The sequence below is a fragment of the Ursus maritimus genome, unplaced genomic scaffold (genome assembly GCF_017311325.1).
Source record: "Ursus maritimus isolate PB19 unplaced genomic scaffold, ASM1731132v1 scaffold_22, whole genome shotgun sequence".
Classification (NCBI taxonomy): domain Eukaryota; kingdom Metazoa; phylum Chordata; class Mammalia; order Carnivora; family Ursidae; genus Ursus; species Ursus maritimus.
In genome coordinates, this window is record NW_024424675.1 from 24495872 (window position 1) to 24522195 (window position 26324).

General features: G+C 41.4%; 1 protein-coding gene across 8 annotated transcripts in view; it reads right to left on the minus strand.

The window, feature by feature from the left end:
- PIGU (phosphatidylinositol glycan anchor biosynthesis class U) overlaps nucleotides 1-26324 on the minus strand; it is a 79791-nt gene that overhangs the window by 35624 nt on the left and 17843 nt on the right. For all 8 annotated transcript variants that reach the window (XM_040638204.1, XM_040638201.1, XM_040638202.1 and 5 more), the window contains 4 exons: nucleotides 22349-22408; nucleotides 21235-21297; nucleotides 16120-16229; nucleotides 13842-13942 (listed from right to left, as the gene is read on the minus strand). In XM_040638204.1, coding sequence (XP_040494138.1) covers nucleotides 13842-13942; nucleotides 16120-16229; nucleotides 21235-21297; nucleotides 22349-22408 — 334 coding nt within the window. The remainder of the gene's footprint in view (nucleotides 1-13841; nucleotides 13943-16119; nucleotides 16230-21234; nucleotides 21298-22348; nucleotides 22409-26324) is intronic.

A 26324-nucleotide genomic window follows, 5' to 3' on the forward strand; every position in this document is an offset into this window, starting at 1 on the left:
ATATCTTTAACATCCTATTAATTGAAATTTACAAAAAAGATAAATATTATGATCTCTTTAAAAAAAATGCATAAGTAAATTTTTTAAAAAAGACTAAAAGACTAGGCCCAAAGTTCACAGTGATTTTCTCTCGGTGGTTGAGTTACAGACTTTTTTTCTCAATTTTTGCTTCTCTGTATTTTCTAAACTTTCTATAATGAACATGCCTTGTTTTTGACATAAGAAAAAACTGATTTCGGGGCGCCTGGGTGGCTCAGTCGTTAAGCGTCTGCCTTCGGCTCAGGGCATGATCCCGGCATTCTGGGATCGAGTCCCACATCAGGCTCCTCCACTGGGAGCCTGCTTCTTCCTCTCCCACTCCCCCTGCTTGTGTTCCCTCTCTACTGGCTGTCTCTCTCTCTCTGTCAAATAAATAAATAAAATCTTTAAAAAAAAAAAAAAGAAAAGAAAAAACTGATTTCCTTTTTTTTTTTTAAGGTTTATTTATTGGGGCACCTGGGTGGCTCAGTGGTTATGAGCCTTCAGCTCAGGTCATGATCCCAGGGTCCCGGGATTGAGCCCCACATGGGTCTCCCTAATCAATGGGGAGCCTGCCTCTCCCTCTCCTGCTGTAGCTCTCCCTGCTTGTGCTCTCTGTCAAATAAATAAATAAAATCTTTTTTAAAAGGTTTATTTATTTTAGAGAGAGAGTCAGAGCATGAGTGTGCATGCCCAAGTGAGCAGGAGTGGGGTTAGGGGGGAAGGGGCAGAGGGAGAGAGAGAACCTCAAGCAGACTCCCCACTGAGCACTGAGCTCGGAGCCTGGGTGACACCAGGCTCGATTTCATGACCCTGAGACCACGATCTGAGCAGAAACCAAGAGTCAGATGATCAACTGACTGAGCCACCCAGGTGCCCCAAAATGGATTTCTTTTCTAAAAAACTAAATAGCTATTCTCTTTCAGTTGGTTTTAGACCACAGAGTACCCTAAAACCAAAGCCTGAGAACCCAAATTTGCAAGTGAGGTTTCAAAGTGGCCCAAGAATCAGGAGAGTGTGATTGATGGTCCAAGGCTAGTATCTTGTAATGATAATGTTTCATATAATGACAGGACTCATGGTCACTCTCATTAGTGTGGGGTCAACTGTTTACTAGAAATAACACACAGCCTCTCAATGGTATTTCATTAAAGGAGGGACTAGCCACTCTACTCAGTCTGAGGGGTTTGCCATCTCCCAACTCAGCTCCAGAAACAAACAGAAGGAGATGACTCCTTAGGATTTTTTGCCAACCAAAGTAGTCTCTATACTTGAAACACCTCAGAGCCACCTTGGAAGAGGGGGGTTACGAATGTGACTACATTATAGGAGAGTGAGTGGAGAGAAAAGAACTTTGAGGGCTCCACCCCTCAAACCAAGGGAACTCAGCCGCTAGGAACAATTCCTGGTTGAAGGAAAATGGAAGGCAGGCAGAAAAAGGAGCAAAAGCTGGAAGTAGAAGATCAGGGACAGAATTCTATGGGGCGGGCTGCTTCGCCATGCTCATCAGTGCCAGGCATGATGTCCTTGTACACATGACTGAGCAGGGGCAGGATCATGCCCAGCCAAGCTGCACCACCAGCAGAGGCCCCCACATCCGCGCTGAGCCGCAGACACCCAGACCCAGGACCAGGTCAATTCGGAGACAGGGAGATGGCAGTGGTGGGAAAGGTATTGTTCTGGAGTCTAACAGCTAGGGTGGGTTCAGGGTTCCCTGACTTGGCCAAAAATCTGAAGGGCATTTTGTAGGAAACCAGCTAAGGGAGGGAAAAAAACTGGAAAGAACTTTTAAACTTAGCATGACTTTCTCCAGAGACTGGGGTGGGAGAAAAAAGAGGCCTTTTAGCAGAGGAGGGAGGCTAATGTTCCAACACCATCCATTCTTACAAAGTGGTGAAAACAAACACGTGACTTTCACCCCTCTCTCTCCCAGGAGACACCAGGGAGCCAAATAAACAGAGCCACCTCCTGCCTTAATTGCCTGAGATCAGTAATTACTTGTCCGGAGCAGCTGACTATCTATAAGGCCCAAGAGAGAAGAACCGGCTCATGGCATCATAGAATGGACTTGGGAGTTTCAGAACACCTCCTCCCAAGATCACGAAGAAGCCATCTTCCTTCCTTAGATGACTCATTCGGAAGGAAGGTCCTATTCCTTCTGCCGTGCTCCAGCAGTAAGTGGTGTCAAGATCTCCCTGGCTACTGCAGTGATCCTTCACCTCTCCCACCACACTTCCTCCAGCAGTCACCACGGCCTGCTGATCGACCTCAGGGACATCCACCACCACAGTTCCTGCTTTCATCGTCTGTTGCTTCTCCTCCTCAATGGTCTCCCCAGTTTCCTCCCATCTAGTCCTCCAGAGAAGTAACAGAAGAATTCTTCTAAAACACTGATTACATTGTGTTAAGCCCCTCTTTAAACACTTCTGATGCTTCCATTTCATCTAGCGGATTAAGTCCAAACTCCAGAAGCAACAAGGCCTTTCGCTATCTGGGTCTTAATTCTCCAGCTTCAACTCTCACTGCTCTCCTACACACAACCCATCCTCCAGCTACTCTGGACCGCTCCCTAGTTTCTGAAAACACCATGCCCTTTCATCCCCGTGTCTGTTCTTAGCCTATTCCTTCTGCCCAAGCTGTCCTTCCCTGTCCCCCTTCTGGTAGAAACCCATCCTCCAGTGGCCAACAGAAATGTCAGGGCCTGGGTCCCTGAAATGAAGCCTAAGCAGACAGGATAACAGTAGTGATTATAGCTAATGATAGTCACTTACTAGGTGCCAGGCACCTATCTTCTGTATCCAGAACAATGCTGGACTAAAAAAAATAAGAAATAAAAAAAATTTTTTTAAAGCCCTCAGTAAACATCACAAGCACCTTGTGAAACCTCTATTTTTCTACCCATTTTTATTCTACCCATTTTACAGGTAAATAAACCAAGGTACAGAAACAGAAGGTTAAATAATGTATCATTTTAAGTAATGGAATCACTCAGATGATTCCAGCGCCCGTTTTCTTTTTTTTTTTTTTAAGATTTTATTTATTTATTTGACAGAGAGAGACTGCGAGAGAGGGAACACAAGCAAGGGGAGTGGGAGAGGGAGAAGCAGGCTTCCCGCCGAGCAGGGAGCCCGATGCGGGGCTCGATCCCAGGACCCTGGGGTCATGACCTGAGCCGAAGGCAGACACTTAACGGCTGAGCCACCCAGGTGCCCCAAGTGCCCATTCTCTTAATTCATTCAATACCCTCATTCAATACCGATACTGTCTCATAAAAATCTGCTAATGTTGCTCTCTCTCCCCGTTTGTCTGTGAGTTTCTCAAGGGCAACAAATCTCTCTTCACTCTGAACCTCCAGCACCTAGCACAGTGCCTGGCACACCTGATGAATGAATGAGTGAGTATCATTCAGGCAGATACATATGAATCCCTCTGACAAATCCAAGCACATTAAAGAAAACCAATGTTTCTTTTTTATTGAGATATAACTGACATACAGCACTGTATTGGTTTCAGGTGTACAGCATAAAGATTTGATATTTGTGTAAACTGCTAAATGAGCACCACAATCAGTCTAGTTGAACCCAAGCTCTTGAGGAAGGAAAGCTTAGCAAGTGTTAAAGCACAGGTAATGAAACATGGGCAAAGCACAAATGAAATCTGACTCTTGAATACAACAGAGCCTGCTGAATAGAAGTTGAGGACTTGCGGCAGGGGGCTGGGCACAGAGAATGATGTCTGTGGAGTACGCTACTGGATGGCAGCGGCCTGAGGTCCAGCAGCAGAAACATGGTGCTGCAACAGCCAGGAGCCTGTGTGGGATGCTGGGCCAGGTGTGGTTGCACATACATGGTCTGAGCCAAAGTGAGGGGCATATGGAGACACACAAGAGACTCAGACAGGGCAGATACGTTTTGAAAAAAGCTAGAAGGGGCAAGGTGAATGGATTAGGAGGGCAGAGGGATGATGATATGTGCTTGGGGCAAGGTCAGGAAAGATAAAGAAAAGTAAAAGGAGGGGCACCTGCCTGGCTCAGTCGGTAGAGCAAGAGGAAAGTACAAAGCTAGTCCATCAGGAGAAACTGACACCTAAGTTTTGAACAATGATTCAACGAGGCCTGGCAGTCCAAGGGAACAGCGAGTACACAGGCAGGAGGACGAGGGACAGAAGGGTGGGGGGGGGGCTATAATTAGCTTGACGGGCAAAAACAGGGCAAGAGTTGGGAGGAATGACTGGGAAAGGGCACAAAAGGGGCTCTTGTGGATGTTGGTAACATTCTGTTTCTTAATCTGAGTACTGATTACTCATCATTTTGTGCAAATTCATGGAACTGTACACTAACGATTTGTGCACTTTCTGTATATATCTTATATATACTTCAATAAAAAGTTATAATCTACAAAGTCTCAGCATGCAGGTAGGTAGGGGTCAGGTGACAGACTGCACAATCATTCCAAAGCATTGACCAACAGGCCTAGACATGACATCTCAAATAACGCCTGACACTGCAGGCTCATCTGGACAAGAGTTAGGGCATCCTATTCATCTAACCGGGAGGAACTATGCCAAGAGGACTGTGAGTTTTACCAAAACAAGATAACCTACTATTTATCTGCTAATATGGCCCAGATACTTGGATACTGGGTTTTCGGTCCAAGCCCTAGTCTTTGGCCTTGTGATGGGACTATTAAAGTCAGTCAGTCACATGTGTATGTGCCCTGGCTATAATATCAGGGAATTTCATTATCTATCCATCTAGCTTTGAATATGTTTTCCAACTCTCTATTTGTATCAGGGTGGGGGCCAAAACAAGCCCTGGCAAGACCTGGGGTAACAATGCCTCCAGGGACTGCACCTTGAAGCCATCTGGGCCAGGCAGGCAGCAGGGCTACAGGATAGAGCAGGAACACAGACGAGATGGGGCTCTGGGAGCTGGCTCCAGATACGGACTGTAAGTGGAATGAGCAGAGAGGGGTCACAGTGACCTGTACCAGACAGTGACCTTTACCAGGAGAGGCAGTGGGACAGACTGGAACGTGATGAAAAGGGCTGTGATCCCACAGGACACTCAGAAGACACGTATTAAGTCCTTCCAATAATGCCAGGAGGTGGGTGCTATTACTATTCCCATTTTACAGAAGAGAAAACTGAAGGACAGAAAGGTTGTTTGCCCAGGGTCACAAAACTAGTGAATAATAATAATAGAATTTGAACCCAGACAGTCTCATTCCAAACCCCACACTCTTTTTAACTACATCACTATGCTACCTCCTTGATCTCAGTCCATAAAAATCACAATACGCAGAGCAACTATTTATTGAATGGGTTCTGCTAAGGAAGCATGCTAAGCATTTTCTATTTCTTGTTTATTCTTCCACTATCTATGAGGCAGACATTATCTCTGTGATCATACGGAAGCTCCCGAGGTTTTGTGATTTGCCCAAGGCTACAGAGCCGGTAACTAGAAACGAGCAGGTTTTGGAGCTGGGGTGATCTGACAAAACCGCAGGCTGCTTCATCCTAGGGTTCTCTATGACCTTCCTCATGGGCGGGGCTTTGCCCTAGAGGAGCCCCGTATGGAAGTGATGGGCTCAGGCCTGAGGATCATTGCTCTGCCATTGCTCTTCCACAGCTATGCTCCAGGAAGAGACCCTCTCATTTTTACCTCCAAGTCCTCCGCAGAAGGCTCAGGGAGCCCCTATCAATCCTGAGGGATCTTTTTAAAAAGAGGACATTATTAAGAGTAAAAACCAACATCACTATTTACTGAGCTCTTAGTACATCCCCCACACCAGGCTGTGTTTTACACGCACCATCTCATTCGTTCTTTATATTTGCTCTGTGCAGTAGGGACTGTTTCGATCCCCACGTTATAGATAAGGAAACTGAGGACCAGAACAGTTAAGTGACCTGGTCAAGGTAATACAGCCAGGAAATGGGGGAGCTGGGATTAGCTACCAGATTTGTCTGACTCAGAGCAGCCTGAGCTCTTAATCGCCCTGGACTGCCTCTGAGAGTCCTTCTTTTTCCTTGAGAAGCAAGTCCTGTCGCACACACGCCTATTTGGTGGCACAAGGAGAGCTGGAAGGGTCCTTAGGTGGCAAAGCTCAAGAATTCCTAGTTTGGAACATCTCATTATTGACAAAACCCAACACTGAACAAGCAGGACTACCGTATTAACATCTGTTTGTTTTCCTTTTTAAAGCCTAATGAAGATTATTTTACAGGGATGGAATATTTTAATTAGCCACTGAAAGGCAGACGACCCGTTGACCGAAAGCCCCAATCTTTGAAGTGAAACCCAAACCGCTCCACTAAAATAACATCAACCCTGACCTTAGACCTGCTTGGGCCAACTTCACCAAAAGGACATCACAATACAATGGCCTGGGCCTTGTCCTGGCCGATAGCTCTTGATGTGTCCCAGGCAACCCCGGACTGCCACAAAGCAGGCCACGGGAGAGCAAGCAGAAGGGGACAGAGCCAATGAGGACGCTCCGTTCTGTGGGACACTAGCTCCGTGGAAATCTGGGGAGAGAGTTGCCAAGTTTACTTCTACTGTCCCTAACTTCTTATCAATCAAGTAAATTTGTTTTTAATTACGTGCTCAGTGAACAAACCTTAGGAAAAAACAGATATGGAAAGGAAACAAACATGAGCTTACTCTACAGAAATAAGTATTATGCTTTTGGAATCTATTTTCTATTTTTGTGGTTTTAATATAGTTGAGATTGCATTTTATTAAAATATACAGTCTTGTATTCTGCCTTAAAAAATAAGTATTCTCACATATTTTGCAATTTTTTTTTAAGATTTATGTATTTATTTGAGAGAAAGTGTGAGCAGGGGGAGGGGCAGAGGGAGAGAGAGAGAATCCTCAAGCAGACTGTCTGCTGAGTGCAGAGGCCTGACCTGGGGCTGGATCCCAGGACCATGAGATTGTGACCTGAGCCAAAATCAAGAGCTGGCTGCTTAACCGACTGAGCCACCCAGGCACCCCTGCAATTATTTTTAAACACATGGGCAAACCATGCTTTATGTAGTCATTCCTCTATTTTGAGATTTGTTTTTTTCAGAGAGAAAGAGAGTGCTCGCACTCACACGCGGGTATATGCAAGTGGGGGGGAGGGGCAGAGGGATCTCTCTCCGTTTGAAGTGTTTTCCATTTTTTCTAGTCATAAATAATCTTGCAGTTAATGGCTTTGTATCATAAAGCTTTGTCTATATTTCTGCACTGCTTTTGGATAGGTTCTCAAAAGTAGAATTAATAAATCAAAAGTATAAACATTTTAAGACTACTGCCAAACTGTTTCCCAAGAGGCCTGTACTAATTTCTAAGTCAACTCACCATATAGGAGAATGCCTATTTGACAGCACCTTTGTCAGCACTGAGAATTATCTTCTAAAATCTTTGCCAATTTGAAAGGGAAAAAAAATAAGCCATTCTTGTGTTATTTCAATTTGGTTTTATTGATTATCTATGGAGTTGAATATTTTCCCATATTTTTTAGTCATTTATATTTCTTCTGTGTGAATTATCTCAACTGTTTTGTTTTTTTTTTTAAAGATTTTATTTATTTATTTGAGAAAGAGAAGAGCAGAGCAGGGGAGGGGGGGAGAGGGAGAAACAGACTGCCCACGGAGCAGGGAGCCTGACACAGCTCCCTGGTATCATGACCTGAGCTGAAGGCAGATGCTTAACTGATTGAGCCACCCAGGTGCCCCCCAACTGTTTTCTTCTTTAAATGAAGAGTGAATTATTCCTTTATAAATTTTGTTAAAATTTAATTATGTGGTACAAATGTGAAATGTAGAAAAATGACTTGCAGATTTTATAAGTGAACCAATGTTATTGTATATTCTGTTAGTAGAGATTATTAATATACTCAGAGTTAAGAGTGGTTCAGAGACCCAACTAAAATAGAATTCTTCAAATATTTTGACAGATTTTAACAGACTGTTATTTGTGATGGTCTCTGTTTACAGCTACCAACAATGGAAAATAACTTAAATGTCCAACAAAAGGGAAGGTCTGGGACCCCACAACAAATATACCAAGGAATGGAAGTGGAGGTGGGGCAGGGTGATGAAAGACTTTTACTTCTTATTTTATACATTTTAATTTCTTTTATTCTTACCAAGTACTTCAACTATTTACATGAACTGCTCCTAAAGTTGAAAAAACAAAAAAACAAAAAAAACTAAATTTAAAGGAACTGACAAATATGTGACCAATGTCACACAATTCACATGAAAGAAGTGATAAAAGTAAAACAAAATGGGGGCGCTTGGGTGGCTCAGTCGGTTAAGGGTCCCCCTTCAGCTCAGGTCGTGATCCTAAGGTCCTGGGATCGAGCCCACGTTGGGCTCTCTGCTCAGCAGGGAGCCTGCTCCTCCCTCTCCCTCTGCCTGCCGCTCCCCCTACTTGTGCGCTCACGCTCTCTCTGTCAAATAAATAAATACAATGTTTATTTATTTATTTTTAAAGAATATTTATTTATTTATTTGACACAGAGAGAAAGAAAGAGAGGACAAGCAGGGAGAGCAGCAGGCAGAGGGAGAGTGAGAAGCAGGCCCCCCACAGAGCAGGGAGTTCGACGTAGGGCTCGATCCCAGGACCCTGGGATCATGACCTTAGCCGAAGACAGATGCTTAACCAACTGAGCCACCCAGGTGTCCCTAAATAAAATCTTTAAAAAAATAATAATAAAACAATATTGTGTGTATAACATTACAAAAATGTCTATGTATTCATCTAACAGAAATCTGGATCAATATAATAAAAAGATTTTTGTTCTGTGGAACCAAAAACAATGTAGCCACGAAAGAGATACATATAGTTTTTTACACGTTCTTCCCTCAAAACAAAACCTTTCCATTGGTTTAAAGAAACATACAAAAGACATTTTTTAAAATGGCATATTTCATTTTTGTGTGAGACTCCTACTGCATGTACCTTCAGAGCCCATGTCTTCTGTCTTTGCACTTGGCTATTTTATTTATTCAGTTAGTTAGTTAATTAATTTATTTTTTTTAGTAATCCCTACACCCATCGTGGGGCTCAAACTCATAACCCTGAGATCAAGAGTTGCATGCTCCACTGACTGAGCCGGCCAGGCTTCCCTGCACTTGGCTATTTTTTTTTTTAAGATTCATTTATTTATCTGAAAGAGTTCACGTGTGCCTGTGCCGGCGGGGGCACAGGGAGAGAGTGAATCCTCAGGCCGACTCCCTGCTGAGCATAGAGCCCAACATGAGGCTTGATCCCAGGACCCAGATATCATGACCTGAGCTGAAGTCAAGTGTTGGACTCTTAATTGACTGAGCACCCAGGAGTCCCTGCACTTGGCTGTTTTCAAGGTGGCATTTCCAAAGGCTGGTGCTCAGTCCCTTCTGCCAGGCTGCAGCACAGAGTCCTTATTTTAATGAAAGCCAGGCACCTTGATGAATGGGTCTGCCTGAGCCTGACATTCTAGAAACAGGGACTGAGGCAGGCAGTTTTCACAGACAGTAAAGAGTCTTCAGTATTTCAAAGTTGTTTCTAACAAAATGACCACAATTTTCACAACAAGAAAATTCAGGTTATGCAATATCTAGTCACGGATAATAAGTTAAACAGCCTACAGAAAGACCACCTACAACCACTGCAAGAGAAATAATGTCTCATGAAGACCGAAGTCTTTCCCATGCCACCCTAGAAAGGGAATGTAAACTCTAAGTAAAAGGGTCTATGTATAACTTTTGATTCTTTATTTCCTGAGTGTGCAAACTATTCAGCAACAAGGTAGCGAAATAAAGACTCTCATACACTTCTTACGGGAGTATAATTTGGTAAAACTCTTGAAGGCAATTTAGCAACAAATTTCAGAAATCTTAAAGAAGGCACACACCCAGTGATACAATAATTCTATTTGCAGGACTTCACTGTAAGAAAATAACTGTACATGGTGTGGAAATTACTATACAATAGAAAATTAAATGTAGTATTATTTAAATAGCTGAAAACTGAAAAATTAGCTAAGTATTAACAGTAGAAGTTGGTTAAAGAATTTCTACACATTTCATCCATACAAAGGAATAGTATTCCGCCACTGAACATGGCGAGATGTTTATTGATATATGTGTAGACTATAATTATTGACCCCAATTCTCCACCCCTCCCTACGTCCAGGCTCTTTGTCATATAAGTTTGCAGCGTCCTCCCATTGTGGGCAGGATGGAAGTCTCCACCACAAGCTCAGCCATGTGTGGTCTTGATCCACAGGATGTCAGCACGTGTGTTGCAACCAGAAACTTAAAAGTGCATGCCTGATTGGGCTTGTTCACAGTTGCGCCTCTGCGATCACTATGAGAAGACATGCCTAATTTAGTCCTCTGGTCCAGGAGGATGACAGACATGCGGAGAAGAGCCCAGCCTACATTAGCCAACTACAGCCAGCCATTGGTGCATGAATGAGCCCCATAGAAACCAACAAACTGCCTAGACAAGTCGAACCTAGATTAGCTGATCCCTAGCTGACTTACAGATATATGAACCAAGTAAAGGCTTATTGTTATTTTAAGCCACTGAGTTTTGGAGTAGTTTGTACATAACATTTTTGTGGCAATAATTGATTGATAACAGTATTTAAAAGTCTGAAAGAAAAATGACGGGAAAAATCTGGAATTATATACCCCAAATGCTAACAGACTTCCTGTTAAAACTGGTAGACTGATCACAGGCATATCCTCTCTCCCTCCAAAAACCTCACTAAAATGACAATAAAGGAATAAAACTTGTCTTAAACAACAAAGGAGAGGAGATTATAGCAAAATAAAGTCTAATACAATAGTAGAAACATAAAGCAGATGGAAGAGGGATGAATGACTGAGCAACATGGAAGAAATTACAGTTTAATGGCCTGCAGAGAGGAGCAGCAATAAAAATCAGGCCAACTCACCCCCTAGAGTTTCCAAGAAACTCAGCACCTTAAAGGCAAAAGGTACTATGGAAAGTGGGGGTACAGAGATGAAAATCAAGCTGCAAGTTTGTATACTGACCAGTCAGAACCCCAGGTCCTATCTCATCTATGTGCAGCCAGGTGACAACCCATACATACCCCATCTTTCCACCTACTACTCCACCCCCCCGAGACTACAGTTCTAGAGAACACTCACTAAAGAGGCACAGATCTAGAGGACACTATGCACAGTAATGGGCTGAGGGGAAGTGTAATGAGATTACATAAACTCTTTATACTGCAATCAGCCACATCGCCCGTTCCTGCTCTCTCAACTCTAGCAGTTGCTCACATGAGCACCCAACCCCACCAAAACTCCATCTTGGTTACCCTTCGGCAGGACATTTCCTCTTTGGAAAAGCTAAATCATTTCAGAGAAAAAGAAAACCTATAAATGATGACATTTAGGGATACCTCCAAGAAAAAAGGCCAGCCCACAACCTGATCCCCTTACAGTGCGACTGATTCTGCCCATTCACAGGGTCTCAAATCAACATGTTAGTGCCAGTTTTAAATAAAAGACAGACAGCCAAGGATCATTATAAATAAGAGAAAACCCTCCCATGTGAAAGATAGAGCCCAAATCAAACAGGAAACGAAAAAGGTTGTGGTGGGGGGACCAGGAAAACAAAGGGACTATGCGTGTAACTGATGGAAACTAAAAACAACACAACAAAAACTCAGAGAGATAAGGGAGGATATTGTGGTGATAAAATAATAATAAGATGCTTCAAAGAAACAACTGGAGATGAAGAAAGAACATCAAAATATAATTAAAAAATTAGGGATGCCTGGCTGGCTCAGTCCATAGCACGTGCAACTCTTGATCTCGGGGTCATGAGTTCGGGCCCCACATTGGGTATAGAGTTTAAGTTAAAAATAAACATAAAAATATAAAAACATATTAAAAATATATATATACATATAAAATTTTTAAAATTTAAAAATTCAGTAGAAGAGTTAGAAGATAAAAACATAGTAGTGTCCCAGCAAAAGTAAGAGGAAGTCAGCAGAAAAGATGGAAAAGTCCATTGAAAATAAAATATGCAAATCAGATCAGTGAAGAAAGGCCAATATCCAACAGATGTCCCAAACAAGAGGAAAGAGAAAACAGAGAGGAGAGAATTTGAGAAAAAGTACAAGAACGGCTTCTACAACTAAAGGACACTGGTGTCTAAACTGAAAGGGTCTACCAAGCGCCCAGCATAATAAATGGAAAAAGACCCATGTCAAGACATGGCTGATCATAAAATTTACAAACACTGAGGATAAAAAGAAGATCCTAAATCTTTCAGGAAACATTAGATTACATTTAACGGCATCAAACTGCTTAATATCAACCAGGATGCTAGAAGACAGTGAAGTAGGCATTACTTCAAAATTCAAGGAAAAGCTTTTCCGGTATAGAATTCTATACCTTGCCCCAACTATTAATTTGGTGCTAAACTAGAATAAAGACATTTTTCGACAAAGAATGACTCAAAATATGTATCTCATACACTGTCCCCCTTTTTAAAAATTTTTCAGTAATCTCTACACCCAACATGGGGCTTAAACTTACAACCCCGAGATCAAGAGTCGCACGCTCTAGTGATGGAGCCAGGAAGGCACCCCTCATTCACCCTTTTTTTGGAAACTAGAGGAAATACTTTAGCAAAACAGAGGGGAAAAAAATCACTAAAGGAGAGAAGGAATCCAGAAAAGAAGGGAAACGACACGGAAGAATTTTAAAGGGAAGCCCCAATATGACAGCTTTGCACCAGGCCCAGAAACTTGATAGGTCTAGCAGAACAACTGGGGGAAAATGGGATTGTTACAATAAGATGAAGCAAAAACAAAAAAAACAAGCAAAAAAAAAAAAAGAAGATAATAATTAACGCCAGGAAAAAGAAAGGTTTTACAAAAAAGGAAAAATAATCGGAGTTATTACTTTGCCCAACAATGAATAATACATACAGTGTCATAAACTGTACGTACTGACTACTGATTAATCAAACCTGTGATATAACTTCTCTAAGAAAATTAGGTAAAGGGCAATGATGATACAAAAGAGCTGAATCTTTATCTCCCATCAGGGAAATGCAATAAATAACGTCTAAAATTTATAATTCAGGAAATACCAATACGAGATCTTACTTAGAAATATGGAAATAGGAGAGCCTGGGTGGCTCAGTTGGTTAAGCAGCTTGCCTTTGGCTCACGTCATGATCCCAGGATCCTCGGATCGAGCCCCATGTCGGGCTCCCTGCTCAGTGGGGAGCCTGCTTCTCCCTCTCCTTCTACCCTAACCCCCTGCTTGTGCTTTCTCTCTCTCTCTCAAATAAATAAGTAAAATCTTAAAAAAATACATATGGAAGTAAATACCAGCAAAAGCCAGAAAGTAGTTTTTTCGAAGTTGAACTAGGGATGGGAAGAGAGGCAGAGGGCTGCTATTCTCGTAAGCCTTGTCCCAGTTTTTCTGTTTGTTTTTTAAACTTTATTTATTTTTTTTTAAATAACCTCTATACCCAACTCAGGGCTTGAACTCACGACCCCAAGATCAAGTGTCACATGCTCTTCTGACTGAGCCAGGCAGGCATCCCATTGTTTATTTTTTTCCAACTGTGTTAACAGCAACTCTCTGAGGAGCAGAATTTCAGCATCTTTTATTTAATTTTTTTCTCTTAGCTTATCTAAATTTCCTATAATAATCTTGTATTACTTGTGTAATTAAAAAAACATATCCTTAAATGTTGGATTTTTTTTTTTTTTAATCTACAGCAGAAGTATTACAAAATCCTGCACAAATCAGGAACTGAGCTTTGTGCTTTCCTTTGGGGGTCTTACCTTTTATTGTGGTCAAAATGAAGAAAGCAATGAGGGTATTGTTGATGGCACAGGTAGATTTGGCAACACAAGACAAGACCGTGTAGGGATTTAAGAGATAGCTGGGGAAAAACATACAATGTTGGCATTAGTAATCCCAGTCAAAGCACCAGGGGGTCCTGGCCACCACAGGCAGGCAATTCAAGAGATTTACTAAAACCATACTTAAAGGGAAGGCAACCTCTTAGAAATGAGTTATCTTAAGTAAAAGAGAATGAAATGGGGTTGGGACCGCTGAGTATAAGATGCTGGACATTCACCGCCTAGTCTGTGCTACTTGGTGTATCATCACAGAGATCCAGTAAACTGGCAACACCATTATTCCTCCAATGGAGAAACTGAGTCTCAGTGGTTAAGGAACTTGCCCAAGGTTTCACAAGCTAATCAATACATTCAAAATCAGGACTTTCTGGCTCGAAAGCCTATGTTCTTTCTATTACTTCAGATCTCATAAATGATAAAATTTTACCAATTCCCACAGAGTCAAATATTTTAGGAATGGCTACAGTTGTCTTTGAAAACCAGGAAAGTAATTTTTCCCCAATCAGGCTGCTAAGCTCTGATGCAGGCTATCCCCCCTTTCCTCAAGAGGTCAGAGCAGCTCGGGGTTAGCCCTCTTGTAGTCAAGCTGTATCCACCAAGTCAGACCCCAAGGACAGGGTAAGTATCTGCTGAATTCAACAAGCTGGTTGCCGCAGAACTTCACAGGACATCTTGAACTTCCAATGGGAAGGAATTAAGCTGAAAAACCTAGTCTTTTCCTGAGGTGGAAAGGAATGGACTGAGAAATGAATTTAAAATGCTGATTAGGGAAATTTTATATAGTCATAATGGATGATTATTTTATTTATTTCTATCCTGCTTCCGCAAAAGATTTGAAGCAGCTCAAATGAGAACAGATAATAAAAGCTAATAGCAAAATAAAATTAGAAACAAAAAATTAAAACCAGGAAAAACGTAAATAGAAAAAAAAATAAGGGCCAGGTGAAAAAAGACAAAATGGGTCTTCTACAGCATCGTAATAATCAGCTTCAAATCTGGCTCTGAGTTTCCTGGCAGACAGAGTGAAAAGGGAGACCAGTTACATAATTCTGATTATTAGATAGGAAGAAACATACCAGCGTCTCAGGGACAGATTATAATTATTATTCACCAATAAAGACCTTAAATCCAATACCTCCCAGCGCTTTAAGAGTAGCAGTTCTAAAGCCAAAGGCCCAGAAATTGTTGGTGTTTTTTTTCAACAATTACAGATAGGCCTGTTACACAACTTTAAAGAAATGGCTGCTGCTATTATAAAAGTATCCCCAGGAGATACATGAGTCTGTAAGGGATTCATAATGTTGCTAAACCTCTGGTTCTATTAGGTAGTTCCTGCCAATATTTCTGAAATACATAGACATGAAAGTTGTTTGGTGGGAGAGGGGAAAAAAAAGCCATTTCTAAATAGCAGGTGCTGTTCAAGCAGCAGCTGCACAGCCACCTATTTGGAATCCTGAATAGCAGATTCAGCACAAAGCAACACAGAGGGTTGAATGAACTGTCCTCACAAGGCCCCTTCTAATTCCGAAGTTCTAAGGTCAGGTCTTTCCATGAGGAAACTTGTCCCTTGTTTACGGTGTATCCCTCGAAGCTAGGATATTAATACTCCATGACTATTAGCTGACTGAGTAATTAGTCACATTTGCCTATCTCCGGAACAGGAATAACCTGAAAGAATCACATTGACTGGCAGCACTGAGCACTCCCAGGGAAACCTTTTACAGAGCTTCGGTAAGTTCCACTCTCCCATACTGGTCTCCCAGTTGGGATGGGTCCGTTTGCCTATAGTTTTCTAAACTACAAATGAGGGACTAATTGTACATGAAATATAGGAGCTGCTCAAAATATTGGCCACATAAAGATCAGAATTTAATTCAATCCATATATACAATTAAAGAACTTTTTTTTTTTGGAAACACTGGTTACAAGTAGGCTGGAGCCCAGATCAGCAGAGAGTGAAAAAGCATTTGTGAAGGGTTGATTGTGCATGTCCCTGTGTGAGGCTTTGTCCCAACAGAAACAGAATGGCTCTGTCTCTCTTGCTGGCCAGAACCCCAGTTGTGCAACAGAACCACAGCAAGTACTTGATGACTAAGACTGCAAATCTCCAAAAATACAACAAACAACATGAGAAAGTCTCATCAGATTTTCCTTGCCTTCGTTGGCACTGAGCCCTGTTTTGTCAAAGAATACTTACAACAGGGCCACTTTCAGAGGGATGTAACGCATTTCCATCGGGGTTCGGATGAGTTCGGCCACATCTGGGGCATACTGGTCTAGTTCTAGGAGGAGTTTCTGCTTTTTAAACTGGAAAAAAGAAATGACAAAACACATTACTTCCCATTGCTTTTAGAATGACAGCAGTCCTTCCATGGCCCACGTGGCCCCACCTGGTCTGGCCCTAGCTGTCCAGGCTCACCTCACACCCACCTGTCCCCTTACCTCTCACTTTCTAGGTTCCAGCACCATGAACATGCCGTAACCCTCATGCTCCCAGGCCTTCGCATTTGACCTGGAACAACCTCTTCTCTTTCCCTACTTAGCTTCCACATCGCCTTTAGCTCTCAGTTAAATCATTTCTTCCTCAAGAAGGCACACTCACCCCCCCCCCCAAGTAGGTAAAATCTCCCTGTAACACATTGTTTCATAGCACTGTTCATGGTTACAACTTTCTTATTTATGTGACTAATATTTGTCTCCCTCGCTAGACTATGAGTTCCATGAGGGCAGGGACGATGTTTATTTGCCAGGACCGGATACAGTGAGCAAACAGTAAATACCTACTGAATGGCTGAATGAATGACTCAGTGGCAAAGCAATGTTTTTGGCCATTCTGAACAGTTATCATTGGGGCACCTGGGTGGCTCAGCTGGTGAAGCGTCTGCCTTCGGCTCAGGTCATGATCCTGGAGTCCTGGGATTGAGCCCCACATGGGGCTCCCTGCTCAGAGGGGAGTCTGCTTCTCCCTCTCCCTCTGCCCCTCCCCCTACTTATGCTCTCTCTCTCTCAAATGAAATCTTTGGGAAAAAAAAAAAGAAGAGTTATCATGAGTGGCCTAAGGACTCCAACATTCCATCAGCAAAGTGAAATGTTTTCATATAAAATGAAATGATCCCCTGAATGTCACAGTACCCCAGGTTTTCTTCCAAGCTCTCCTGTTTCAGTTTTTGACTTCCACAGAGGAAGTGAGGAATGGCCACAATGAAGAGAAGGAGGAGGGTTGGGTGTGGCTGGGCAGCTGGACAGTCTAGAGGGAGCGAGATGGGGGCGGAAAACGCTTGCCTTCCCCTGGTGTGTCCCAACAAGTTCATGGGTGTGCTCCAGAATGAAAAAAAGTCAGGCAACCCTATAAGCAAACATGGGTCAGGCTATAGACAGGAAAAGACTCTGAACCCAAAATGGGTAGCTTTGCAGATTTAATGGTCAGAGAATCTTATTTCAAGAGTATAAAATCAATGCTGCAACCGATTATAAAAACAGAGCATTGCAGGGGAGCCAGAGTAGCAGCGCTTAACTATCAGTGCGTGATAAAGATTTAATGCTGAAAAAGGCACGTAGAGAACACATATTGTATTGTACCATTTTCACAAAGTTAAAAGCATGCAAAATAATATTACATGTTATTTGGGGATATACACAAAAGTAGCAAAAGTTAAGGCCATGTGGGGGAACGATAAACACTAAATCCACCACACTGGTAACCAGTGAGAGGGAGAATAAGGAGATGAAAATCTCAGAGGCGAGTATATGCATAATGTTTTATTTCTTTTTTATTTTATTTATTTATTTGAGAGAGAGCGTAAGCACGGGTGAGAGGAGGGGCAGAGGGAGAGGGAGAGAATCTCAAGAAGACTCCCCACTGAGTGCAGAGCCCTACACAGGGCTTGATCCCACAACCCCAAGACCATGACCTAAGCTGAAACCAAGAGTTGGACACTCAACCAACTGAGCCACCCAGGTGCCCTGGATAGTGTTTTATTTTTGAACCTGAAATAAGTTCACAGTATGTATTATTCTTTACATATTTTTGCATGTCTTACATATTTCAGAATTTTTTTAAATGGAAAGTTTTTTTAAAATTTTAAAGATTCATCTTTCAGTTCAAAACAAAATTGAGGAGTTGGGACGCCTAGCTGGCTTAGCTGGTTAAGCGGCTGACTTCAGCTCAGGTCATGAGCCTAAGGTCCTGGGATCGAGCCCCGCATTGGGCTCCTTGCTCAGCGGAGAGCCTGCTTCTCCCTCTGCCTGCTGCTCCCTGTGTTTGTGCTCACTCTCTCTCTGATTTTTAAAAAAAAAAAGAAAAGAAAAAAGATAATCAAGGAGTTATCACAGGAATACAGGTAAGCTCAGACTTCTTGCACGGATTTAAACAGAGGCTTAATCAGAAAACCTGAACAAACTTCAAAAACCTCCCTTTGATTATCTCCGAGAGTTCAGGTTAGACAGTGGGAATTATCAGTAAGAGTTATGCTACCATTCACAGGTGGGGTTGTTTAATTAAAAAGACAATATATAAACTAAAGTGCTTTTATCAGAGGGGCCGGCTCAGCTGACAAAGCACTTAGTGAGGACAGCTGCAGCAGTGGTAGGGGAAGGAGGCCCTGCTAGCAAGGGTCCTAGAGTTCCGCAAAAAAGCTGCCACCTGGATGGGGTGAGACCCACAAAGAAGGCTGATGAAAAGAAACAGGGAGTTAGTTGATCCAGGAGCAGCCAGAGAGACAGGTGGGAATGCAGACCCATTCGCAGGCTGGAAGCCAGCCGGCAGGACTAAGGAGGAGACGGGGGCAGCTCAACAGGCATGTGCAGATCCTAGGCAGAGGTGACACTGTGCCAACAACTAAAGAAGTATACTTCCTTGTCACCCCAATCTTCCAAAAGACTTTGAAACAGGAAGATTTTATGAAAGGAGAGTCTGCAGGAGACAAGGGCAGTCAGGTCAGCATTCCCCAGATTCTCTGCTACATCTCTTTTTGTCTCCCCCAGTCTCATCAGCAAAGTCCCCATTATGCCTGGCCTCACAGGCCCAATATTGACTCAGCTCCCTGAAGAACAACAAAAATTTCTTTTAAAAACCCCCACTGGACCTAGTCAGAGACAGGAAAATGGCTAAAAGTCTAAGGAAAAGTGAACACACACACACACCAAGAAAATATTAAAAGTATAAAAATAAACGAGGTTAAAGAGTACAATTTTAAATCCAAAGATAAATATTTCTAGATATATTCAACAGCCTTGACAATGATGAGATTTAAAACTGCTATAGAAGAGGTTAAAAGTGGCCTAAGAAAGGTAAGGACCTGGGTGCACTGAGTCTGTGATCATTAATCACCCTATACACAGATGCTTGTGTGCTTTTCCATATGCATGTTGTATTTCAATAGAAATTTTTGAATTAAAAAAAATCTCCAGGGTGGAGCTAATTTATCCCTGTATTCCTCGGCTTATGAAGGGACCACGACCTGAGCCAAAGGCAGACACTTAACCAACTGAGTCACCCAGGCACCCCTAAGATATACTCTTTTAGCAACTTTCAAGTATACATATTAACTATAATCACCATACTGTACATTAGATCTCTAGAACTTACTCACCTTGCAACTGGAAGTTTGTACCCTTTGACCAACATCTTCCCATTTCCCCCACCCCCAAATGCACCCCCTTGGCAACCACCAATATACTGTTTCTGTGAGTTTGACTCACTTATTTAAAGTAAGCTCTACACACAGTGTGGGACTTGAACTCATTTCCCCAAGATCAAGAGTCACATGCCCTACCAACCAAGCCAGTCAGGTTCTCCAGTTCGACTTTTTTTTTTTTTTTAAGAGTTATTTATTTATTTTAGAGAGAGAGAGTGCACACGCATGTGAGTGTGGCAGGGGAGGGGCAGAGGAAGAGGGAGTCTTTAGCAGACTCCTCACTGAGTGTGGGCCGACACAAAACTCGATCTCATGAGCCTGAGATCAGGACGTGAGGGAAACTAGGAGCCAGACGCTTAGCTGACTGGGCCACCCAGGCACCCCCCAGGTTGACTTTTTAAGATTCCACATGTAAACAAGATCATACAGTGTTTGTCTTTGTCTGACTTCACTTAGCATAATGCCCTCAGGTTTATCTGTGTTGTCTCAAATGCTCCCCTGGTTTAAGATGTACACTCCCTGAGTCTTAGTGATAAGTCTCTAATTTTTGTTTAACTAATTTCCTGTGGGGCTTGAACTCACAACCCTCAGATGAACAGTCACAAGCTCCACTGACTGAGCCAGCCAGGTGCCCCTACTTCAAGGGTCTTATAGGCCTATTAAGCCTATAAATGGACCCCAAGTTAAGAATTCCCAATCTAGATATCTTATAAATCTCTTTGAGGTCTATAATTCTAGAATTCACCAGCTTTGTTACTAATGACCAGTGCCACAGAAAGGCAGACTGCTACTTCTGGTTCTATTACTTGGTAACAGAAGTGAAAATGAACGATAAACAGACACCACCAAAGGGATGCAGCTTTCTCTCACTCCAATCTAATTCCTCGCAGTGGCTCCCAGCCAATCAAAGAGGACTGCAGCCAATTTTTAAAGTAATTACACGGATAGTGCATATGGTTAATCTGTTAACTCTCTCGGAACCCAGGAAAACAAAAATGGTCACAATATACCATTCCCCTTGGCTATCACATAGGGATTAAGACTAAAGTTTACATCAATACTTTCTACAGGCTTTTACTACATGCCAAATTTTCTAAATAAGATTGCTCCCTATAGGGAAATAGAAACTACACTGGGAATCCAATTTTACCTCAAATAGGCATAACAAAGTCAGTTAAAAGCTGTATTCATGATAGGCTGGTGATGGGTAGTAAGGAGGGCACGTATTGCATGGTGTACTGGGTGTTATACGCAACTAATGAATCATTGAACTTTACATCAAAAACCAGGGATGTACTGTATGGTGACTAACATAATACAATAAAAAATATTATTATAAAAAAAAAAGCTGTATTCATGAAAGGAAGATTTTTAAGGCCCCTCGCTAATATAATTGTAGTTCAGCTCTGCTCCAGAAAGTCTGAACTTGGACAGGTGAACGGATATTAAGCTACACAGATTAAAATGACCTTTCTGTATCTACTAGTAAAGCTGTCTTGTTGGTTTGGGTTTGACCATTCCAGGGCTGGCTTAACAGGCCAGTAGCTTCACTCCCACTTCTTAGTATTTTTAAACAGTTGGATCCTAAAGTACGTGACCTTTGATTCTTTGTAAAAACAGAGACCAGACGACTACCAAAAACTCCACCAGTTTTGTGTCACCCACTGACTACTTACCACAACTTTATTGAAGTCCTGGATTGCAAAATACAGGGCAACGGCAGTGAGTACATCAGTTATCTGTCAAAAGAAAGAGAAATAATAGTGTAGGAGCCATGGAGTGCTGCCAGGGCCTAGATCTTTTGGATACTGGTGGACTATTTGGTAATGAACTCTTACAGTCAGGCAGAACCTCAACTTTCACTTTGACTACCTAAAGATAAAGCCTTTCAGGGAGATTTGACTGGAAAACCCTGAGGACTGGCACCCATCAAGGTTTATGTTAGCTTGGTGTACCACGTCTGTTCTTTAATTGCAAGCTCTTTACTTAAGTTTTCTGTAAAACAGCAATAACACCCAATGCTTTGCAGGCCTGATGTACATCAACTGCCTAGTATAAAGTAAGTCCTCAGTTAACAGCAACCATTATAACGATTAAGGAAGACTTTAGCGGGCCTCCTACTTGACCCGGATTTTCTTTTCTTTTTTTTTTTTTTAAGATTTTATTTATTTATTCGACAGAGATAGAGACAGCCAGCGAGAGAGGGAACACAAGCAGGGGGAGTGGGAGAGGAAGAAGCAGGCTCATAGCGGAGGAGCCTGATGTGGGGCTCGATCCCATAACGCCAGGATCACGCCCTGAGCTGAAGGCAGGCGCTTAACCGCTGTGCCACTCAGGCGCCCCTTGACCCGGATTTTCAACCCTACATTAGGCAAGCGTTTCAAATTACTATCTCTCAAAACAGCCCTGTCATCTCAACTTTGAAGGTTATTGCCCCTGAGAGTCTCATCAGACCTATGTCCACTGCATGGAAAAATGCTTAGGAAATTCAGGATGCCCTCTACACTGGCACCACAATTAAAACTAATCATAGAATCCTGGCGCTACGAAGTTTGAGACTATACAGTCCAGGAACCAAGTATAAGGAACTGGAACTGCTCAAATGTCAAGAGACTACTCCCCATACTTCCAGAATACTATCACAGTTCCTTGAATTCAAATTAAGGATAGGTTTTTGCTTTTATACTCTCAGAAACTCCTAAGCTCCTAAAAGACATTTTTTCTTAAAAACAACAAGATAAAAGACTCTAAAGATATATACATATTGACTTTATGTGGGAGGTTACTTACCATAAATACCAACTCAGCATAGTCAATCAGGAAATGAAAGAGGTATATTATTAATGGAGTCTGTAGGAGAAAAACAAACAAACAAATTAACTTAAATCTTACTGTTATCAGTTTCCAGAGTAGGGAATGGGGAAGAAGCTATTCTCTCAGCAAAAATCTCTTTCTTTTCTGGGTTACTACTTTATGCTAGTTGGCCAGTGTACATACAGAATAATTAAGTGTCACTGGATCATTTTTTGCTATGGGGGCTATCTGCTGAACTGAGTAAAGAGAACAAAATATGACGTGTTAAATATCTGTTGAGGAACTGTAAACATATTAAAGGTAGGAGGTAAACTTGAGTTCTAAGCCATATAGAATAGCCAAGGGGAACTCCACAGTAAACCAAGATTACTGAAATCATAAAATAAAGTGGGAAATGTTTTCCCGCCTTTTTTGTCCTCTGAGATGTTTCACATTATTAGTGTTATTGCCTCCTCAAATATCCGGGGAAATTTGTTCACTGTGAAGTCATCTTGGCACGGGATTTAAGAGATTTTAATTACAGATTAAATTTCTTTCACAGAAAGAACACTACTCAGGTTTGCTATTTTTTTCTTGCCAGCTTAGGTAAATTATGGATTTTGTCCATTTCATCTACATTTTCAAATTTACTGCCATATTTAATAATATATAATTTTGATTTTATAGCGATTTTCCCTTTTTCATCCCCAATATAGGTAATTTGTACCTTCTTTTTTTAATCTGGACAAATTTTGTCAGAGGTTTCTCAATTTAATTAGTCTTTCAAAGAACAAACTTGGACTTTTCTGGTTATTATATTTTTGTTTTCCATTTCATTAATTTATTTTTTTATTTTTTTAAAAGATTTATTTATTTGAGAGAGAAAGAGAGCAGGAATAGGGGAGCAGAGGGAGAAGCAGGCCCCCCGCTAAGCAGGGAGCCCAATGTGGGGCTCGATCCCAGTACCCTGGGATCAGGACCTGAGCTAAAGGCAGACGCTTAACCGACTGAGCCACCCAGGCGCCCCTACTTTTCTTTAACCTAATCTGACAACTGTTATCTTTTAGTTGGCTTTTTAGTCTATTTACATTTAATGTAATTATAGATGTATTTGTGTTTAAGTTTACCATCTTACTATTCCATTTTCCATTTGTCCCATTTTCTCTTTCTTTCTTGCTTCTGCATTATTTTTTATTATTCCATTTTCTCCTCTACTAGTTTGTTGGTTATACACTTAGCTACTATACTCTCAGTGATTAACCTACAAATTATGGAATAGGTCTTTGACTTTAATTAGCATATAATATAAATTACTACTTTTACTACTTTCTAAGTAATATAAGGACCTTTAAATACTTTAACTCCATATAGCTACTCCCAACCTTTTCTGTTACTGGTACTACAACTTTTAATTCTACATGTATTTTAAACCCATAAGGCATTATTATTGTTTTATATAGTCAATATTTATTTAAATTTACCCACATATCTTCCTTTTTTCACTGTTACTTATTCCTTCCTATATTCCATGATGTTGTTGAGAACCATAATCCTGCTTTTTTATAATTTTTTAAATGCTGGCAACAAATTCTATCAATCTTTATTTGCTTGGAAATGTCTTTATCTTCATCTCTGAGAGAGACTATCCCTTTGGCTGCTTGTAACCTGTCTTTGATTTTGAGCAGTTTTATTAAAATGTGTGTTTTTCTTTGAATTTATCCTGCTTGGGTTTATAGAGCTTCTTGAATTGAAATATTTCATAAATTAAAAAAATTTTTCGGCTACTAATCTCTTCAAATATTGTTTCTGCCTCATTCTGTCTCTTCTGCCATTCTGGAACTCCATATTTATGTATGTTAAACCTTTTTACCGTATCTCATAATTTTTTTTTTCCCCTTCTGTTTTCTATCCTTTTCTCTCCAAACTTTAGTCTAGGTATTTTCTACAGATCTATCTTCTAGATCATAAATCCTCTCTTTAGCTTTGTGTAATTTGCTATTAAATTTGCCTATTGCATTCTTAATTTGCTGTTACGTTTTCCAGTTCTAGAATTTCCATTTGACTCATTATTATATATTTTAGTTTCCTGGAGAAATTCTCTACCTTGTCACTTATTTTTTGTGCATATTAATCACTGACCACTGTTATCTTAGAATCCAAGTTTGGTAACTCCGATATCTGAATCAACTGTGAATCTTTAGTGCCTATTTTTTTCCTGTCTTTTATTATGCTTGGTAACTTTTGAATGAATGATGGACATCATATAGGGAAAACTGTAGAGGTTCTGCATGAAGTATTTTCTTCCAAAAAGGATTTCTTTCAAAAGATTTTATTTATTTATTTGAGAGAGAGAGAGCACAAGCAGGGGGAACAGCAGAGGGAGAGGGAGAAGCAGGCTCTCCACTGAGCAGGGAGACCAATGTGGGGCTCGATCCCAGGACCCTGGGATCATGACCTGAGCCGAAGGCAGACGCTTAATCAACTGAGCCACTCAGGCGTCCCTCAGAAAGGATTTCTTTAAACTTCTGGCAAGCAATTAGAATAGAACTGCATCACCTTAATCTAATTAGAGTTTAGCTAATTAAGCTGAATTTTTTTTGTAAGATTGGTCTATATGTGTTCTACCCTTATTCCTTCCTTCAGTGTAGTCCTTCAGAGGACCCAACTGGAAGCCAAGACCTTTGCCAGAGCCCTGCCACCTTAGTTGGCCGTGCACCTGCATGTCTTTCTTTAGCACTATAGCTCTACTTAACTCCTTAGCATCGTAACAGCCAATTTCTGTTCTCTTTCTCTGCTCTCAGCCTGTGCCACTTGCAAATTGATAAATGCATTAAAGAGAAAGCAGCTTAGACTGTTAGTCTCACATTTTGTACCTTCCTCTCTGGGATCTCAATCCCTCATTCCTGGCTATCTTGATACTTTCTAGTACCATCAAACAGATGTTTTTTCCTGTTCATCCTCCTTTCCTAGTTGTCCTTGGCAGGAGGGTTGGTCTGCTACTATAAGCTAGTTCACCAATCCATCAGAACCAGAAGGATAGTGCGTGGCTTGGTTTTAGTGAACCCTTGCTGGTGACTCAGGAGGACCTCTTCCCAACTCCCAACCTCATGCAAAAAATGTCCTATAATATTGCAAAGGTCACTAACAGGCTTTTTAGGGACAGTAAGCTGGTGTGGTAAAAAGAACAAGGCTTTGGGGTTAAACTCAGGTTTAAAACCATGTTCCACCTGTGTACCTTTTCTCTCTAAACTTTAGTGTCCTCAGCTATAAAATAAGAGTAGTGACCTACTGGGATGCCTGGGTGGCTCAGTCGGTAAAGCACCTGCCTTCAGCTTACGTCGTGATCCCAGGGTCCTGGAAAGAGCCTACTTCTCCCTCTCCCTCTGCCTGCCACTCCCCCTGCTTGTCCTCTTTCTCTCTTTTTCTCTGTCAAATAAATAAATAAAATCTAAAAAAAAAGAATAGTGACCTATTTCACAAGGCTCTTGGGAGGAGTAAACAGTAATGGGCACAAAGTGCTTAGCACAGTGCCTAACATATATACAGTAAACCTCAATATATTAGCTACCTGAGATCAACTTTTTACCACCTGTTTTCAAAAGAAAACAAGGGCATCAACTTAGCGTTTCAAAGTTCTAAAAGAATTAAACTTTTTAAGACTATCTACTAATATTCTTTTTTGCATTTATCTTTGTCAGTAAGAAGTAGTAACTTGATACTTATATTACCAATGGCCTGCTTTCAAAGTGTTTTGATGCTTTAGATAGTTTAGAATGGCACTAAGTAGGTCTCAGAAATGACAGAACAAATAAATGGTTCTCAAAAAGCCTATCAGCAAATGGGCTGGCTTCCATAATGAGCTAACACGTACACAATAGTTAGTTTAATTGTATATCACATTATTACAGACAACTACACAGTGAATAGAATTTGTCTTCATGCTACGTTTCCATGTGGGTGACCATTCCCAGTC